The following is a 20,193-nucleotide window of genomic DNA, read 5'->3' as shown; positions in this document are numbered from 1 at the left end:
CAACTTGTAGCAAAAGAGCAGACACTGGGTTTCACTAGTTGCATAACAAGAGAAGTAGCCATGGCCAGCCTTTACCATATGCCAACTGGTCACCTGGGCTAACTGGTGTGTGCGTGTGCGTGTGCGTGTGCGTGTGCGTGTGCGTGTGTGTTTCAGAAGCGGGAGGCGTTTTGCCAGCTGCTGCAGCTGATGAAAAACAAACATTCCAACCAGGACGAGCCAGACATGATTTCCATCTTCATAGGCACCTGGAACATGGGTGGGACATTCACACACACACACACACACACACACACACACAGGAGACTTTTACCTACCTCATTGTGTGTGTTTTTATAAGTTATGTGTGTTTTCTGTCATTTATGTAAATTGCTGCTGCAACACTGGAATTTCCCTTCGGGGATAAATAAAGTTCTCTATCTATCTATCTACACACACACACACAAAAAAATATACTATAATATTTTTACTATAAAAATACTATAATTCTAGATCTGTTAAAATAGTTTTTATGCTGCTGTACAGTGTCTATGCCTGTGGTTTTCAAAGCTTTTCTTCTAACGTGGGTGATTTTTTTCATCACTCAATCCTGTGCCCTTCCATGTACCATTCAACACATCTGTGTGTCTATATCTAAACACGTTTGTTTTACTTCTCAACACAGCCTATGTTAATAGCAACATATTTTGACACAGCAGCAGTTGTTATTTCCAGATTTTGTGTTGAAAAGTAGTCCCAAACCAGACATGTGGATATTTTGAAAATGATACATCCTTTTTAAGGTTACGTGGGTGATATCAGTATGTCTGAGAAGTTTCCATTTTGGTCTCTGTCTGCAGGCTCCGTGCCCGCGCCTAAGTCCGTGGGCTCATGGGTGTTGTGTCGCGGCCTGGGGAAAACCCTGGACGAGATGACCGTCACTATCCCCCATGACCTGTATGTGTTTGGAACCCAAGAAAACTCTGTGTGTGATCGGGAGTGGGTGGAGTCCCTCCGCACCACGTTGAAAGAACAGACAGAACTGGACTATAAACCGGTGAGGAACAAGGGTGGAAACAAATGAGACTTCAAGTAGAGATTTTAAATGCCGGACCATCTGCAAAATAACTACTACTATTATAATTAAGTTATGCTCCCTTAAAGCCTTATAAAAAATGAGACAAAATTGGATTGTGCAAAAGAGGGTGCAACTCTCTATTAGAATTATTAGAATGGCGATCTATTCTTAGTGTCATTAGAAAGAGATGAAGAGAGATGGCTCTTTTTGGCGTAGTGTGAGTGTAGCAGTGATGAGGGAGACTCACTGATTGCTGCTCATTGCTACTAACACAGAAGTTCCCATATATCTCTATGGAGGTTCCTGACTCTCTTTCTGTTGCTCTTGGTTGTAGATTGCGGTGCAGACTCTGTGGAACATAAAGATCGCTGTGCTGGTGAAACCTGAACATGAGAATCGGATCAGCCATGTGGGAGTGTCCAGTGTGAAGACGGGCATCGCCAACACACTGGGTAACAACACTACACACTATTGGTCCTTTATTCTTCCTAGACTTCCTTTACTTCCTTGTCCAAGTCTAAAGGAAAGACTGAAAATGGGAACAGCATTATAATGAGAAGGAAAACTGGGCCATCCCAAGGGGAATTACGGCGGTTTAAAGGGGGAATTACAAATGATTAAATATATTTCCGCTGGTCACATTGTGATGATTTGAAACAAATGGGTAAAATAGCTGGAAGTACTCATTAGATTCTGTGCTGTACTTGTTGAATGGTTGGTTGGTTGGTTGTTGAAGGACAAAATAAAATGTTCTATTCTCCCCCCTGATGGGACAAGTGCCATGGTATCCATTTAAACTCTCTGTAACCTTAATCTTAAAAGAGAGTCAAACAACTATTTCTTTATCCTCTCAAAATGAAGTTTTTTATAGCATTGTGTCTTGACATTTTAGTGAGATTCAGTGTTTCACAATAGGATTAGAATGATTATATGTTCTTTGGTTTTGGACAAACTCTGATGCTTGTCATTGGTCGATTATTTTGTCTAAACATTTGGAATTGATGGTTTCCTAGGTAACAAAGGGGCGGTGGGTGTGTCCTTCATGTTCAATGGAACATCTTTCGGCTTTGTGAACTGCCACTTGACGTCAGGGAATGAGAAGATTGCCAGGTACCGTCCCAAATTCAAAATTTCCTACATTTTCTGTTGTGAGGACAGACTGAAATGTTCTTTCAAACGGGCACTTTGTAAGTGGACTCATGACATACTTCACTTTTCAGTTCTCAAGAAGAAATCATACCAACACACTTCCCCCCCACTGTTTAACTTCTGTTCCACCTGTGACCTTTGACCCCTGCAGGAGGAACCAGAACTACCTAGATATCCTGCGGCTGCTGTCGCTGGGAGACAAACAGCTGAGCTCCTTCGACATCTCACTGCGCTTCACACACCTCTTCTGGCTGGGAGACCTCAACTACAGGCTGGATATGGACATACAGGTGGAGCAAACCACACACACACACACACAGATTCACACAGACTGATGAAATACAGCAGATTTGAATAACACCTCGTTCTGCGATTTTGTCTTGTGTGTCTGTGTGTGCAGGAGATTCTTAACTACATCAACAGGAAGGAGTTTGAGCCGCTGCTGAAGGTGGACCAGCTCAACCTGGAGAGGGAGAAGAACAAGGTCTTCCTACGCTTCGGTCAGTAGGCCTGCATGTCTGCCAGACACCTGTCTTGATGGCACTGGCTGCTTCTCTCATTGTGCGCAATGGAAAAGATGTTCCAGACTGGACTGGACTGAGAGCTGGATATGTTTTGAATGCTGGGAAATAATACTTAAAAGCGATGGTCTCAATTGTTTACGCTAGTCATACTAATGTCTAGAATCTGATAATGCTCTGTTGATGTTAAAATGCTGCTGAGTAGTTTAAACTCAACTACTCTTAACTACTACTTGTCCTTATCAGTGAATATGTGTGTCTGCTTGCTTGCAGCGGAAGAAGAGATCTCTTACCCGCCCACCTACCGTTACGAACGTGGTTCCAGGGACACGTATGTCTGGCAGAAGCAGAAGGCCACGGGGGTATGTTTATAAACCTAAACACAGTCACGATCACAGACACACACACACACAACCATGGATAGTAAATTGTTGATTTTCTTGGTCGTATGGCCTTCAAGGGCTTTGGCCTTGCATGCAGCACATTTAAGATGCTCACTTCCTACTAGATCAGCTTGTTTTTCTTTGGCTTCTTCTGGGATGTAAACACTTGGCTTTGACATTTGACATGCCTCCTGCCCTGTACTTTTTTCTTTTTGTTCTGTTTTTTTTACTAGGATTTTGAAGTGTTTTCATTTCTGACGAATGCCTGTGTTTTCCAAAATCCCCCACCCATTATTTCCTCTTTTTGTGAGTTGTCCTGATAACAATGCTGTCTTCCCCTTCTCCCTCCGTCCCAGATGAGGACTAATGTTCCATCCTGGTGCGACAGGATCCTGTGGAAGTCCTACCCAGAAACACACACTGTCTGCAACTCCTATGGTGAGACCGTTGGCAGGAGGCTGTTTGATCAGACATTTGTTTCAACAGAGTGAGATAGAGGTTTATGTGAAATTGTAACAACTGGGGATAGTGGTTCATTTCACTTAAATGCCATAAACCTTTATGTGTCCCACATGGGGCAGCTGAGATGATTCATGAACAAGGGGAAAGATGGGACTTGAGTGTGTATTCTTTTTCTCTGTCAGGCTGTACAGATGATATTGTGACCAGTGACCATTCCCCGGTGTTCGCTACCTTCGAGGTGGGAGTGACCTCCCAGTTTGTCTCCAAGAAAGGTACAGGTGGAGAGAATGGACATTTAAATACATCCGAAAATACATCTCTAATTTTCTTTGTCCTTTTTCCTGATTTCCTCTGCATGTCAATCACTCTCCCTGTCTCATCCTGTTTCTCTTTCTCTCTCCTTGTCTCTCGCCCTCTTTCTCTCTTACACCGGGGACACACTACATGACAAGTTTGGGGTAGTTTGCAATGCACTAATGATCTTGTAGTGTATGAGGGGTTAAGGTTTTGAATCTTTTTCCCCCCAATCCAATCAGGACCATAACAATGATTTTGAACATGTTGGATTTTTATGACTCGAATCTGGACAAATTTTGACGTACTCCTGTAGTGTGAGCTGGTCAACGACTCACATCTGAACAGAAACAAGCAATAGCCAATGACAGTTGAGCTTGAGAGAAGGAAAAAAAATACAGCAGCAAGCTGTTCCACGTCCATGTTTCTTTGGTTCACGTGTGGTTTGTGTTTGGTTCTGTGTTGCAGTAGTGTGAGAGCTTATGTTTTCATGAGATTTTGGGTTTGCATGGTGTTAGAATTCAGTGTGCGATCCCCGTCTTTACTTGACAAGCCAAAAAAAATCTATGAACGTCAGTCATTGAAGTATGCAGTGTCCAAGCTTTTCACAGTCTGTTCTAGTCATGTAGTGTGTTTCCAGCGCACACACTCTTTGTTGTTTATCTCTCCATTCCTCTCTTTCATTGAGCCAAATGTCACATTTACAAGTAAATAACTATTTCTGCGTCTGTCCTTTGTATATCCCATTCTGCGCCACCTACACATCGTCACTCTCTCTCCTTGTTTCCATCCCTCTCTTCCTCCACCCCCCCTCCCTCCTGGCCACCCTTTTCTCCATAGGCCTGCCAAAGTCTTCGGAGCAGGCCTACATCGAGTTTGAGAGCATCGAGGCCATAGTGAAGACGGCGAGCAGAACCAAGTTCTTCATCGAATTCTACTCCACTTGTCTGGAAGGTAAGATACATGTGCATGCACCCATGCACACACACACACACACACATGCACACACACACACACACATGCACAGTTTTTCCACAAGCTCACAGAAATTCATCATTCATTCATTCATTAATTCAATACAGCAATTTCTGTAACACCGCTTTGTGCCAGGTGGATATCACAGAATAATATCTCTGTCTCCTCTCTCTGTCTCTCACCCTCCCTCCCTCCCTCAGGCAGTCAGTATACCTTTGAGCCAGCATCCATTTTTGACCTGTGTTGCACCCCCTTCCCTCTCCACCATGTAATTTGGATAGAGCAGAAATGCCATAAAATAATCTCCCTCCTTCTCTCCCTTGTTCCTTCCCACCTCTATCCCTCTGTCTTCTCTCCCTACCACTCCGCCCTTGTCTCTCTCTCTCTCTGTCATCTGTAGAGTTTAAGAAGAGTTATGAGAACGACAGTCAGAGCAGCGACAACGTCAACTTCCTGCGTGTGGGCTGGTCCAATAAACAGCTGACAACACTCAAGCCCCTCCTCTCCGAGATCGAGTACCTGCAGGACCAACATCTGCTGCTAACAGTGAAATCACTGGATGGATATGAGTCCTATGGTATGGAGAGGGTGTGTGGGGGGGGGTTGTATATGGGAGTGTGTGTATATTGGCAGGGGGTGTTTCAGCTGTATGTGTTTTTGCTTCTGTTTGTTTGGCTTTATTTCATTTGTGTGTTTTTGTGCATGTACCTGAAATAGTTGATTTCATTCAGGCGGATGTCTGTCAGCCACCAGCTAAGCTATTTAGCTATGCAATTAGTCCACAAGTTGACAATTGATCTTTTCCAGTCAAACATTGTATTCAAGCATATGCATGTTTTTCTGCTTACCAGGAGAGTGTGTGTTGGCTCTGAAGTCGATGATCGGCAGCACAGCGCAGCAGTTCCACACTTACCTGTCCCACCGTGGGGAGGAAACAGGAAACATCAGGGGGTCCATGAGGGTCCGAGTCCCCTCTGAAAGGATGGGAACCAGGGAGAGACTCTATGGTAGTACACTATGTGTTTGTGTGTGTGTGTGTGTGTGTGTGTGTGTCTCGAGATAGTGGTGATAACATTGTCCTTACAGTACACACACAGGGAATTTGAGCAGGAGAGTATACAAAGTATTAGAAACTTTTCAAATCATTAGGATCCCATTCCATTAAATAGACTGATTCATTGAATCCATGTAAAAGCCATGAATCCCATCTGATTTCACATATTAAATCCACTTAAGCCATGCAGAAGAGATGTTACGTAAAGGAAGATGTAGATGAAGTGGAGGAGACAGGTTAAAGAAGGATTTTTAAGCTTTGAGACATTGAGACATGAATCGACATATGGCGTTCATGTCTAATAGTTTGGACACTCTGTGTATGATGTTTACATTTTTGCACTCTGACCCTTTCTTTGTTGTATTTCAGAATGGATCAGTGTGGACAAAGACGAGACTGGTGGACCTAAAGGGAAATCCACCCTGCTTCCCAGAGTGGGACATGAATATGTCAAGTTAGTCTTTTAACATTGCACTTGATGTAGTTTGTAGTCAGTGCAGATACCTTGGTCCTTCTCTCTTTCCTCCCCTCCAAATAAAATGTAATTGGATAGAAAAGGTCATAAGCCCAGAGCTATACCTCCAGGTTCAAGATCTTAGTTTTACTCCGAGTCAGGTTTGCAGCTGCATTCTGAATGGGAATCAGTGTTTTATATAATGTGTTTGCATCAGGCTCATAGGTGAGTTATGGAAATTTGAAAATTTGTCCCTAAATTGTTCAGAGGAAATTGGTTTCTAAATCTACTGTCTATGTTGTCTGGTGTATATCCCCACAATCAATACAATCACAATCAATACTGTTGCTTGTAGATTAGAGGTTAAACTTGGCTTGATTAGCCTGTACAGTAGCCCTCAAAATCTTTTTGTTTTTAAAATGTGGATCTATGTATTTGCAACATTGTAGGTTTGAATCCAACCTCTTTGTCGTATGCCATCCCCTCTCTTACGCTCATCTTTTCTGTCACTCCCAACTCTGTACTTGCTGTCTAACAAAGCAGAAATACCATAATAATAATCTTAATAAAAGAAAGAAAATGTTGGCCCCCAGATGAAATGTTGCAAAATTGCATCTGTGTTATACCGTCACACTTTGCGTTGTTTATGTTTGGTGTTTATGTTCACTGTTGCACTGAAGTTTGTTATGTGTTGTAAATGTCAGAGTGATTTTTCACCTGTGTTGAAATTAATTCTACCAGCCTGTCTGTGTGACGATAAAAGCAACTAGACCTTGAACTATATTATATTTTAATCATGCTGTCAGGATAGTGGTGCTGTAAAGGCCATGATACACGTGCAACATTTTGTAGCAACGTGGACCGGCAATTTAACCTCTTTACTCTTTTAAGTGTTTTTTACATTTTATGTTCTACATTTTGTCCCACTTGCTAACTCCTATCTGTTATGTTTTGTCCTCCATGCAGGCCGTCTTTAGCTCGTAAACAGCTAGGAGGAGAGCTGGGAAAGGTCAGTGAGGAGGGAGAAAGGAGCAGCAAGGAGGAGACTGCTGCAAGGTACACACACACTCACATACGTACACATGCTTTTATCAGCAAAAGACATAGACATAGACATAGACATAGAAATACATAGACAACCACACAGACACACATACTTGCCTTGAAAAGATTGTCAACATCATCAATTATCTTTACACAACTGAAAGTGTCCAAACAAGATCCAAACAAAGTTTCATACTGGGTCAAGACCCAAGGTGAATTGTGCACACAAAGTGTGTGTTAAGTACATGCACATACACACACACATGGACTTGCCAAAACAGCCATTCTGTTTCTCTGTGTTGTGAAGGTCTAAGCAGGATTCGTCAGACGATCCATCCGTCAGCAAGAACAGCTACAATAACCCCGCCTACTACATCCTCGAGGGCGTTCCCAACCAGTCAGCGGCTGCTATGTCAGCCGAGCTTCTCCCGTCTCCTACCTCTGCCAATCCCCAGGCAGCTAAAGCCCCTCCTCCCTCGGCCGGGGCACGAACCAAACCCCCCTCTGCAGCCTCAGGGCCCTCCCACCCGCGCAGGCCGACGGCAGGACACCCGGTCCGCACCATCAGTGAGGAGGGGTCCTCGGAGGACGACGGAGGCGCTTGCGCGGCGGGGGCGCAGGGGGGCGGGAGCGGAGCACCGGTCGGAAGCACGCTGAATCGGCCCCCACCTGACTTCCCCCCTCCCCCTCTTCCCAAAGGGGCTCTGGAGATGGTTGCCGAGGCCCCCTTCCCCAAACCCCGACCGCTGTACCCGGACCTGGCCGAGGTCAGGATTCCGGCAGCCAGTCCCGCCGCTCCGTTTGCCCTAGGGGAGGGTTTCAGGAGGGGAGGGGGCGGGGCAGGGGCGCTAGACGACCAGTCGTGTTCGGTGCTCCAGATGGCAAAGACGCTGAGCGAGAGCGAGTTTCCCGGGCAGCCTCCCCGCGCCCCTTCCGCCCCGCCCCCCCTCAGGGGACAGGGGTTAGGTATCGGCCTGGACGCCTGCCGAACCTTCCCCCCTCGAAACCCTATCACAGAGAGCATCGCAGAGGACCTGCCTGAGGAGGTGGGTAGTTAGTTTAAATTTGCATTTTAGGCAGTTAGCTGACTGTTCTATGTAGAATGATATACAATTAGTCAGCAAGAAGTTCAGTGTCTCGCTCAAGGACTCATGGCTTCACATGGCTTTTTGTTACTTTCAACTTTCAACTTTTATTTCAAACTAGTTTGAGGTAAAAATTCAACCCTCAATACGCTCAGTTCTTACAATTCAAATGAATGCAGTTCAAATCGTTGTTTGGTTTCCCCTGTGCAGGCGCTGTGGGGCAGCAGCAGCTCCTCTCTGTCGGTGGGGGAGTCTTCAGTGGGGGAGTGGCTCCAGAGACTGGGACTGGAGAGGTATGAGCAGGGCCTGCTGCACAACGGCTGGGACGACCTGGAGTTCCTCAGGTACACACACTCAAACATACATACACTGGCACACACATTGGTGAGTGGAAATATAGCATGTAAGAAGCAGTATGTGTGTGAATAGAGTTTGTCTTTACACACACACACACAAACGCATGCTGCAGACTCAAAACAATACATACTTATTACAGTTGTCAGTCCTAGTGGTAGAAATTGTGAAGTTATGGAGGCAAGGCATGAAACTGATCTGGACTCCCCATGGTGAGGAGCAAGATCTCCAACTTTAGTAAGGAGACTAAGTTGGGGTGTGAGCTAGGTTGAGACTCTCTGAAATTACAATCTCCTTGGTCTACTGATATTCTAATAAATATTCATGACTGAGGTAGGCTTACTGCACTTTGTGCTGTGCTTCAATGTCCTGTCATTTGTCAGGCCAAAGCATGTTAATCATAAATATGTATTAAGCGAATAGATCTGTGCATTTCTTTACTAAAAACAGAACTACAATGTATGTACTTTGTCCGCTATTTGTCATGTTGCAGGTAACTTCTATTTTAGCTTCTTTTTTTTTTTCATTTTGTATGTGTGTTCCCTACATCTCATCCAATCCCATGCACTCTTCCAGTGACATCACTGAGGAGGACCTTGAGGAGGCGGGAGTTCTAGACCCCGCCCACAAGCGCATCCTGCTGGAGAGCCTGAGGCAGCAGCAGCAGCAAAAATGAACTGCACCAATCTGGTCCATGACTGGTCCAAACTGGCCTGGTGGCAACCAAGTCTCAAACAGGCCAAATCTCAACTGAGCTGAACTGAACTGAACTGAACTGAAGTGAGCTGAACTGAGCTGAGCTGAGCTGGATTGTGCCAATTTATGCCAGACTGTGCCTTCTGAGAGAAATTGCACTCCATTTTTACTTTCAAAAACACTTGTTGAACCAACGTCCTTTTTCAGATGTACTGTATGTGTGATGTTTTTGTGGTAGAGGCGGCCTTATTTAATGATAATCATTTCAGTCCTTCAGGCATCACTACATAGCCCTTGCTTTGAACCTAGGGGGAAGATGCAGGACGACACAATATTATTATGACCAGCCAGAATTGGGGCTACGACCCATGTGTGGAGTAAATTTATGTCTTGACCACAAGAGATGGCAAGAGACTGCACAAGTCGGAGAGGAGCGTCGCTGCACGCGTGTCGTAGCGTCAGTTCAGACCTGCAGCTTCGTCCTAGCAGTAAAGCTCGTTTGGCTTGCTTTGCCCTGAGAAACCTCACATGTTTCTGTGGAGGTAATAGTTTATTAAAGACACCTCAGAACTGGGAAATTTCAGACTTTCAAGTTAACAAAAAAATGAGAAGAGGACGTTTTGTCATAAGAGCCTGGAGCTCTTGAAGTCACACTCCACATTTGCTTTGCTCCCTCAGTTCAGGCTCTTTTGACAACAGCATCCTCTCCTCAAGTCTCAGGTTTGGTGGTTTCCCCTCTAATGGTCAAGTTTAGAAAACTGGATGGGGAGAAGCTAATTCTCAGTCAGCACTCAAGTCACGTCACCCCACAGCTCCGGCTGAGGAGCCCAGTTGCTTCTGTGACGGAGGCGGACAGCAAGCGGTGACGTCATCAACACGCGACTGAGAGGACCGAGCCCTGATGCATGTCAGGCTACAGTGAGCACAACTCACATTTTTCAGATTGTACTTTTGTGTTGATGCGTCGGCTACTGTTATTCAGATGGTAGCACGTGTTGTCTGTTATTGATATTGATTCATTGTCTCTGCATGTATTTATGGTTTTGTTTTTTGTTTTTTTTTTAAGATAAAGGGAATATGGAGTGAACCAACCAAACCAGCACTGTGAGAGCTGAAAGTGCATATTTCACTTTGGTACAACATTTTCTGTTTCTAATATGCTCACCTGAAGTGATTTTGTTAGCTGTCAACCTTTGACATTACCTGCCCCTGAAGTGTGATTTTACCACCGACATTTGGGCTTTTGTGACACTTGCAGATAATTACAAGTAGGCTGAATTACTCTCTATCCTCTTAAGTTGGCATACATGTTAGAAGTCTAATTTTCAGACACCTGTAAGTAGCCTAAAACAAAAGTTAACAAGTGACGTGCAGTATGCTGGTTATGGGGACAGCCAGTGTTGGAGGTCGACTGGTCAGGAAACCATGAGGTGATACGTAAGACTATAAATGCTGCACCAAAGTGAAATATCACTTGAAAGATTTTACCCAGTATGTTGCTCCTGTTCACATTTTAATTGTCTGTGAGGACGTTAACTTTCAATTTACAGAGGAAGACAAAAAAATCATATTTTTAACTCCTTGTGACCCAGGTTTGATGGGCTTTATGTGTTTATATAGAGTTAAAAATCAGATCCTTTTTTTCTTGTGTAAACTCGACGCTTTACTAAATTACTGCAGTGCCATGTCAGTAGAGTTGGAGCGGTTTTCAGGGAGTTGGTTAACGTAGCCAAGTAGATGAAACTATTGGTAATTCTATTGGGGCTTCACTAGAGTAAACCAGCATATTGTCATTGTCTTGCAAAAACCTTGTATCACCAAACAGTGATCTTTTCTCTAATATAGAAGAAGTCTTTTGTTTTTCCTTCTCTTGAAATGCACCCATGCATTTTTGGCAATTTTAGATGGATTCTATTGTTGGCCTAGAATTATTTTGTACATATGGGAGAAGATGTCACCTCTCACAATACAATAAAAGCAGAAAAGTGCAAGAGTCAGGGTGTAAATCGGGGGATGAAGGTTTCTGCAGGACACAGATGATATGAGGCTGCAGTTGGTGTTCCCTCGTTTCACCAGCAGATGGTGCTGCTATTCCACAAACCTCAACAGTAGATGCTGACTGACGAACCTTAGGGAAAACAAGACACAACCAAGTCACGTTGAGTGAAAGGACTCGTGCTTCGTACTTCACCTCTTGTTTATCTATATATATATGTTGTTCAGTTTAAAGTCCGTATCACATGTTGGGAAAGAGTTGAATTGTTTGTGTTCAGACTGCCTTTCTTTTTAGCCTTAAGTAAAATCCTGCCTTCTCTTTCCCTCTGGCAACGAGACCAGAAGCCAAAAACAAAAATGGTGTACCATGTTAGTGTTTTAAAATGTGGAAAGATGCTGATGTGGATTTCATCCACATAAGCCCAGACATTTCTCCTCCTCACCATCACCTCTCTCTCTCTCTCAAAGGGTGGATCACACCACAAGATTTCTCCAATTAAGCCGAAGTTGCTTTCGTTGCTGAGAAAGCCTCTGCAAAAGTTAAAAAAAATTATTTTCATCTTTAAATTAACTTGATATTGTTTAATTGGGGCTAAATTTGATCAAATCTTAAAGGATTTGTTTTTTTCAGATGTATTTTCAGGATTTCGGGGGTTTTGGATGCAACAGTCACACTCATTTCAGATGGAGATTCTCCTTTTGCTTCTTTCCCCCCATTATTTCTTTTGTGTCCCAAACACATCCTTGAATCTTGTAGCTTGCATCCATCCTTAGACTCAGCTACTTCGGCGTAATGCTCCTGTGTGTTGTATATTGTGTCTCTCATGTTTTAACAACCAACAACATAATAGCCATAATACAGAGAATGTGGATCTGTCATTTAAATCTAAAGTCCTTTTTAAATGGCCTCTCATCTGTGTGTGTGTCAGTGTGTGTTTGTGTGCGTGTGTGTGTGTGTGTGTGTGTATGCAAGAGAGAGAGAGACTCGTCATTGTTGTTCTCTCCTTCACACTCCACCATTTTATCTTGTTTCTTAGTAGCCTTAGGAGTAGCCTCCTCCTTTGGTTGTGTTAAGTTAATGTAAGTTGTTGACACCATGGTGTTATTATAATTTTTTTTTTTCAAATAAAAACTAATATCTTTCCTCAATTTAAAGATTCATTCATTATATTCGTTTTTTTCCACATTTGTCAGAGGAAATTGTCATCTGCAGTAAAAACTGGAAGGACGCGAGGATGAAACTGTCTGATAATATATTTATGGTGAGCTTTTCATGGTCTGGTTAATTATAGACCTGTCTCGCTAAATAAATGTGAAATAAAATATAAAGGAGAAGTGTTTATGGTAAAATGCAGGAACCGCACTAATTTTGTCATATAGGTTATTGATGAATTTTGGTGGAAATTAGACCAGGATCCTAACCCATGAGCTTTATTTGTCCTCACTAGAATTTGAATGGGGGCAAAGCGAGGAAAAGGAGCGGACAGCCAAATCTCCCCACTGGGACAAAACCATTAACGGCAAGCTCCACCAGACTTGATATTCAGGTTGTTTCTCTGCAAAGTAGACATTTCCCTGAAATTCCCATCATCGAATTGCACTGCCTGAGATGGTTGAAAGCAAATTTAACGGCCAGTCATGTTCCTCTACCTATGTTAGAAATCGGCTATTTATTTTTCAATAAAGGAACAGGAAAATGACTGCCGTTGAGGTGTTTTATTCAACCATGTCAAGCAATGCCATGTGATAAAGTCATGGGACTGCATTTTCGTTGATTTTGAGAGCTCATACCTCAATACTCATGAAACAACTTGGAGAAATTTAAGGCCAACTTTTGTCCACCTAAAGTTGATTTTAGTGGAGTTCCCCGGTTCCACCCCGGATAAACAAACAATACCATACAATGCCGTGTCATCATCCAGTCACACAGAAGAAACAGATCATTAAACACTTGCAGTAGTGCTTCCATAATGTAGATTTATTAGACAGAATATTCAGAGTAGTGCTATAACTTCTCATTCGCTAGAGCTTCTGCCCATTCATAGTTTAATGGACATACTGGACTTTGAGACAGATGCTCTGGAATGAAATAAATCTTTAAAGCAATGTGAAAGAAATTAACAAAATGCTACCTAATATTTATATTACTAATTACAGAATTTCCAGTCACAAAATTGTATGTGGCAGTTCAAAGAGATCTGTTGGTTGCTCACTGACAAAATAAAAAATATTAATAAATACACATCTTTACCCTTTGAGTAGATATCCAGGACAGGGCTTCCAAAAAATCATTTAGATCAGTTTTGCCTCAGTGAATTACAATGAAATAGAGATGATACACAAGCAACTTGTCAAGATGAAAGAAACTGGAGACAATTGCTTTTTGCAAAAAGGATAGGAATTAGTAATGGGAACAAATCAGCATGGAAAAACAGCTTTTGGGGAGACAAAAAGTATTAAGTATTAAAAATGGACACAGGAATCTTTGCCAACAACTAGCCTATCTTCATCCCTTTAAAATATTGCCCATGCCTGACCAGCTTGTATTGAGCTAGTTATGCATTTGAGAAACCCATCCCATACCAGAGTGGGCACCATCGACTGTGGTGAAATGTGGCTGAAAGGTGATTAAAAGAGTGTGTGATGAGCATTGTTGTTCCACTAGAGCTCATACCACAGATTTCAGCACCAGCTGCAGAACAAAATCACAAAGGAGATCATATGTAATAAGCGATGTGCCACTTCCCTACAGTACCCTGCAGAACTGGAGTACATCTGAGAAAGAGGAGAAACGTTCCATCTGCAACAGGCCAGAGTTCTCACAATAAGACATTTCCATTATTCCAATGGGAGAATCATCAAAAACTCTTCAGTTAGTGATGTAGGAACCAATGATGAAGTGGGACTGCTGCTGAGCTGGACATGCCGTGATGCCAACGCCCACTACAAGTCAGTATAATTGGACTGATCGATGAATGCCTGCCCAAGTGTGTGTGTACACTCAACTACGGCTTTCAAACCCTCATGTTCCTGCAGTACCACAGAGGGAAGAGGCAGTCGGTACGGTGAATCAGCCCCCAGTCTTCTGTGTCTAACGCATCTTTCGAGGGGAAACAACGCTTCAGCATCTCCGCCTTTCTCGCTTGCTGAATTTGAACAAAGTGCCCACTGTTTGATAGAGAAAGCAAAGATGGGACAGAGAGGGAGTGAATGGATACTACTGGGGGTCACAGAGAGGATGAGAGGGGCAGTGGGGGGCGGTAAGGACTTGATACAGTAAAAGCAGGGAGGATGGAGGAGACAGGGAGGAGGGGATGCACTGGGGAGGGGTTGTGTCTGGACCCGGCCGCCCTAATTGGATTTTGGGGTGCCCTGTTCTGCTCGGCAAGGAGATTTAGGGGGTCCCTTCTGGTGGGGTCCCCCTGGGGTCTCTCTGTCAGGGGCTTAGAAGAAGTTGTGCTTGCTGGTAACACTTTAGGTTTTGTTCCCCCAGTAGAGACTGGGGCCTAGTGTTTAGCTATCTGCTTTAAACCCGTACCTGACTGCCATTCTCAGCAGAGTTGCCGCTGTCGCCGGGGGACCGCTAAGTGCATGACAGTATTCGCTACAATGCAATCTGTGTGTGTGTGAGAGTGTGAGAGTGTGAGAGAGATGGAAAAAGACAATGGCAGAGACTATGAGAGTGTGTATGTGTGTATGTGTGCATGCGTACATGTGTATGCACATCCGATGTATATATGACTCAAAGCAATTCTGTATGAAAGAGGGCAGGACACAACAAATATCATACCGATGGTGTAGGCGACACACAAACATCCTTTAACACTCACTTGAAAGTTTTTGTCAGGTCATAAATGAAGGGCCTGTACAGAAAGAGTTGAATACAATTAAGTAGAGTGGACAGTGGACAGTCTCTTGTCCCTTTCATAGTTCATCGATGGAAGAGCCATCGATGGACAAAGTTTTTGTATCAGTAGCTCTGGTGTTTCAGTCATAGCAGGAGGGAAAATGCAGGAGGACATGGTCGTGCCCAGTTAGATTTTTGAGTGTACAACACATGCACAGTTGCATATTTAATCCTTTTGGTGTGAAAATCAGTGACCAGACCTTTGAGAACTCTTTCTGTGCGTGTCTGAGATTTAAATCTTCTGAGAATTTGACGGGGCGGTTCTTTAGAGCAGATACCAGCAGGACCGGGGGCTTCACTGGACTACAGCAGACTACAACAGTGAATTCAGGGCTATAATGTGAGCGGGCATGTCCCGACTCTGTCCACAAAAGCTACAAACTCCTTACTGTTCCAGTAGACCGCAGAATGTCTCTCTCTCTCTGTCTGTGCTTCAGAACAGGTTCGTCTTGATGGTGGGGTTGGGTTTTCTGTGGAAGGAGGACAGGACGCCGGCGAAGGGCCCGGTCATACTGTCCGCCGGCTGCCAGGCCTTCAGAATCTCCTGAGTCTGGGCGGCAGGCTGGGCCATGGCCGGGTTAGACGGGCCCAGGCTGGACCAGCTGGGAGGCTTCAGCCCTTGGAGAACCGGTGAGCTGGAGGTGTTGGCGTAGCCGCTGTTGGCAGGGGCGGGGCTGGGGCTCAGACTGGCGGGGCTGCCCATGTTGCCGCTGGCCGAGCCTGGCAGGGAGGCGGTGCTGTCGGGAGTGGGGCTGCAGGTGGATTCTTTGGATTCGTCGTCGTCCGAGGAAGACCTCGGCTCGCCGCCCTTCTTGCCTCCAGAGCTGCTGCTGGTGCTGCTGCCGGTGCTGCCGCCAGAGCTGTTGGCACCCGACTTGGCGTTGGCTGCACGCTCCTGCTTACGGAACTTGGCGCGCCTGTTCTGAAACCAGACCTGTTGGACACACACAGACATTAAATGTAGATTTGATTATGGAGACAGCGTGGATGATTTGATTGGACATTTCAACAAGAACCCAGCAAAATAAATTCATTGTACTTATTGCATTCAAAGTTAAATTAATTGCATTCATTAATTAGATAAGGAAAGGTGATTTTATTTCAACATCAGCAAGATGCATAAAGAAAAGCAATCAACACAAAATATACTGTAGATTAGAGAAAGCAAATTCAATAGTTGAATAGATACCTCAATTAATTTCATCCTTAAAAATACACCTAATCCTGTCTGTCCTGTCTGCCATCTTCCTCCCAGAAGCCCCCTCTCACCTGGACCCGCGCCTCTGTGAGGTCAATCTTCAGCGCCAGCTCCTCGCGGGTGTAGATGTCGGGGTAGTGCGTCTCTGCGAACACCCGCTCGAGCTCCTTCAGCTGGGAGCTCGTGAAGGTCGTCCTGATGCGCCGCTGCTTCCGCTTCTCGTTCAGACCGGACGGGTCCGAGAAGAACTTGTATGGGACTGCGGGAAAAAATAACGTCGTCAGTTCACTGGTTTAATAGAAAATATCAATAAGCCAGCGAGAGGCCTTCAGGCACCAGGAGAACCGGTGTAAATTTAAAATGGCTTTTCTTGAATCACTGTGGCCTCGAGCGGGTTATTGCTTTTTATAAAACGACTAGGCTATTTTAAAAAGGACGCAATGTTCATGTAATCTTTTACGTTAATTGTTATTTTTTCGCCAAGCAATGTAGACTATTTCTTAACCTAGTTAAACAACGTGGTTTCTAAACGCAGTGGTATGAAAGTGATTTTCGATTAGTATTAATATTTAAATTCACAGGGCCGCTCCTATTTCACACAGTGACTCAGCCAATCAGAACCGAGGACCGACCTAAGTTAACTTGATGGACATTAACATTTTGAAGCAAATACCTAACATTATAAGATTATATTATAGATTATATTATAATATTATAACAAGTTGTTAGAAAGGCACAAGCTATATTAAGTGTAGGCCCAATGAATTTTGTTAGTGGCCTGGAATCCATCCAGAAAGAATTAGCAATAGTGCTATTATATAGTGCAATAGACTATTTGTTTCATTTAAAATTTATGCAAAAAGATTTTGTCCCTTTTATAATATAATTTTGACTGAAACCCCCATGACTCTTTGCACTGTTGGCAGCCTATTATATGTTGGATAAAAAGAGGAATATAGGTAAATTTACAAATAAAGACCTAAGACAATTTAATTTGGCTTTTTTGGCTATTTGAGGCATTTGTAAAATAATGTTTTAGAATAAACGTGAGCATCTTAAATAGCATATAATTCAACGGCAAGGCACGTAGGCCTAGTCTCTATAAACAGAAACCAATTTCATTTGAATGCTGATAACTGATACAAAATTCTTTTAAAATTAAATTAGGTATTGACTATATTTAGTTTATACTACAGCCAGACAAACATCCATAAAGCATTTCAGAGCGTGCAAAGCCTCTCAAAACCCACAGAAAGTGAGTTGATGAAGGATAGTTTTTCACTGTTGAAAAAGAAAAGTAAAACAAAACGAACAAAATAATAAAATTAGGCTAGCCTAAGTAGATGGTGAGCAAAAGGCAGCATGAAGCCTAACATGCAATATGTTTTGTGGCGAGTTACTGCCATAACAATCGTTTAGGACACACTTCTAGCTACAATGAAATAATAAAATTCCTGTAATTAAGTTTCAATTAAAATAGGTTGTTTTTTGGCAAAATTGTGAGCCGCAGAGCTTTCATTAGGCTGTAACAACAGTTTGTCTATGAGGTATCACAAGTGTGTGTGTGTGTGTGTGTGTGTGTGTGTGTGTGTGTGTGTGTGTGTCTTTTTGGATTTTGATTTCGGCAAACTCAAATGTGCAACTTCTACACGCTTTATTACTATTATTATTATTGTTATTATTATTATCATTATTATTATTATCATTATTATTATTATTATTACCTGACTGCCTTCTGATCTATCAAATATTTGTTAGGATGAATATAGTCGCAAATTAATATTCTATAGACAGAGTTTTTCAGTAGCCTATCTTTACTAGAAATGCAGATTGCACTAACATGTAACATAAATGTTAGCAGCACGGTGATTTAGGCCATGAAATTTTTCATGGCCTTTTCTCTCCTCAGTGACTTTTGCAGTGGTTTCATTCCCATGCACGTGTGGGAATTAAGTCTACTGAACCAAAAACCATGAAACCACAATTGCCTTTGCGTAGTAGGCCACAATAAACCAACAGTTAACTCAAAGATAGATGTTTGATCAATTACAACGAATAATAGACTAACCATTTTAATATTTTGCATTAGGCTACAGATTTTCTATTAATTTTTCCAATTAATGGGATAGGCCTACTTTATTGGTCAAGCTAGAGGGAAGGGGATGGAGACGTCGAGATTTGTTCTTCACTCAGACACTTTACCTTCTAAACAATTATAGGCTAATTAACAATAACTCTATTTGCTCTTACATAAAAAATGAATAAACAGAGATGTGAATAGAATAGGTGGATCTGCGTGGTTAAATAGGTTAACTGCCTGTTAATTTAATTGAACACACAGAACAGAACAGAACAGTTTACCTGTGGAGTAAGGAGTCGGCTGGTGCTCCCGCAGGGCGCCCAGGGTGCAGCTAGCCGTGCTGAGCGGGGTGCAGCCCGGGTTGGAGAACGGCCCGCTGCGGATCGGGTTGTACTGGAAGGAGCTGGCCTGGCTGCAGGAGCTGAAGTCCGCATAGGCCGAGGCTTCCATGGCCGCCATGCAGGAGTCATAGGAGTTCAGGTAGGAGTAATCCATCTTATACATGGAGGTCAGCGAGTGGAACCCCCGGCGTGCAAAAACGAAGTTCTAGCTGAAAACTCAGTCACAATATTTGATGTTGGAGTTTCAATTTTGTTTTCAGTTGCCGTTTATTTTTGTAGATTAAAAACTGTAGATTGGGTGATGTTCAAAAGAATCAAAGCCGTTGAGAGTTGCTCGAGCTGTCTGTCTCTCTAATATCTCCAAGGACTGTTGGTTCGGCTCTCCAGCTCTCTGCTTTTGGTGACACTGTCACGAGGCTCTTTCTCACTTGCTTGGAAAAGAAATCCAGATATTTTCCCCTTTCTCACTAAAGTTTCACTCTCTTATCAGTCGTATTTTTCATTTCCTTTCCTTCCAGGCTTTCTCTCTCTGTCTGTCTCTTCAGCTTTCCTTCCCTGACTGTCGTTCGTCCGCTCGCGCTCCGTTTGACAGCGCACTGTGCAGCTCGCGCAGTGTTTATAATAAACTTGGCAGAGCTCGAGACAATAGCGAGGCGGTGGTCTAGTTTCCATGACAATGCCTCTCGAGTAAAGGGAGGGGAGGGGAGGAGGGTACCGCCAGTGAGCGCGGACACGGACTGCCCCCCTCCCACCGCTCGCACCGCCCACGCGCTTTGGAACATCACCAGCGCGCAGGTGTCAGCTCGTGGTGCGTCCAACAAGGAGTATTATTCACCAACTTAAACCACAAATTATTTGGCGAATTTTGGTAGTTCTGGCTAGATTTCTGCCTTTCCTTTAAGCCCATATTAGGCCTTTCAGCGCATGAAACCTCCTAGTTGAACCCCTAGGTCCATTTTCGGACAGACAGCCAAGTGTGGTGCTTTTATGCTTAATGTCTATTAGCCCATTGTTTTGCTTTTCCCCGACCCACACAGCAATGACATAATTAGCCGTTTATTCCACAACTATTTGTTGACAAGATAGGCTACGGATTCAGCTTTAGGAGCCGAGAAAACACAACTAGCCTAGGCAAACGGCATCA

General features: G+C 43.6%; 2 protein-coding genes across 4 annotated transcripts in view; one reads left to right on the top strand and one right to left on the bottom strand.

The window, feature by feature from the left end:
- The window catches only part of inppl1a (inositol polyphosphate phosphatase-like 1a), a 35,136-nt gene extending 22,469 nt beyond the window's left edge, over positions 1 to 12,667 (top strand). Inside the window, exons 11-27 of the mRNA XM_071925605.2 lie at positions 157 to 259; positions 840 to 1,036; positions 1,392 to 1,509; positions 2,071 to 2,167; positions 2,358 to 2,496; positions 2,607 to 2,706; positions 3,001 to 3,089; positions 3,467 to 3,548; positions 3,755 to 3,844; positions 4,707 to 4,820; positions 5,242 to 5,418; positions 5,693 to 5,848; positions 6,265 to 6,349; positions 7,316 to 7,405; positions 7,701 to 8,439; positions 8,689 to 8,822; positions 9,409 to 12,667. Coding sequence (XP_071781706.1) covers positions 157 to 259; positions 840 to 1,036; positions 1,392 to 1,509; positions 2,071 to 2,167; positions 2,358 to 2,496; positions 2,607 to 2,706; positions 3,001 to 3,089; positions 3,467 to 3,548; positions 3,755 to 3,844; positions 4,707 to 4,820; positions 5,242 to 5,418; positions 5,693 to 5,848; positions 6,265 to 6,349; positions 7,316 to 7,405; positions 7,701 to 8,439; positions 8,689 to 8,822; positions 9,409 to 9,508 — 2,610 coding nt within the window. The 3' untranslated portion in view covers positions 9,509 to 12,667. The remainder of the gene's footprint in view (positions 1 to 156; positions 260 to 839; positions 1,037 to 1,391; positions 1,510 to 2,070; positions 2,168 to 2,357; positions 2,497 to 2,606; positions 2,707 to 3,000; positions 3,090 to 3,466; positions 3,549 to 3,754; positions 3,845 to 4,706; positions 4,821 to 5,241; positions 5,419 to 5,692; positions 5,849 to 6,264; positions 6,350 to 7,315; positions 7,406 to 7,700; positions 8,440 to 8,688; positions 8,823 to 9,408) is intronic.
- A 3,196-nt stretch (positions 12,668 to 15,863) lies between these two features.
- Positions 15,864 to 19,212, bottom strand: phox2a (paired like homeobox 2A). 3 transcript variants are annotated; one of them, XM_071925679.1, is made up of 4 exons: positions 18,990 to 19,212; positions 16,700 to 16,887; positions 16,286 to 16,364; positions 15,864 to 16,246 (listed from the first exon to the last, which is right to left on the bottom strand). In XM_071925679.1, exons 1-4 carry the CDS (start codon positions 19,210 to 19,212, stop codon positions 15,864 to 15,866), a joined length of 873 nt encoding a protein of 290 aa, XP_071781780.1. The 3 variants fall into 3 exon arrangements, with proteins under 3 accessions (XP_071781780.1, XP_071781774.1, XP_071781763.1); XM_071925673.1 differs by having other exon boundaries at positions 15,864 to 16,266; positions 16,306 to 16,364; XM_071925662.1 differs by having other exon boundaries at positions 16,286 to 16,371; positions 16,683 to 16,887; positions 18,990 to 19,203.
- Between the last annotated feature and the right edge of the window lie 981 nt (positions 19,213 to 20,193).

The sequence above is a fragment of the Centroberyx gerrardi genome, chromosome 6 (assembly GCF_048128805.1).
Source record: "Centroberyx gerrardi isolate f3 chromosome 6, fCenGer3.hap1.cur.20231027, whole genome shotgun sequence".
Classification (NCBI taxonomy): Eukaryota; Metazoa; Chordata; class Actinopteri; order Beryciformes; family Berycidae; genus Centroberyx; species Centroberyx gerrardi.
The sequence above is the reverse complement of the archived record's forward strand: the minus strand, read 5'-3'. Positions and strand labels throughout refer to the sequence as shown.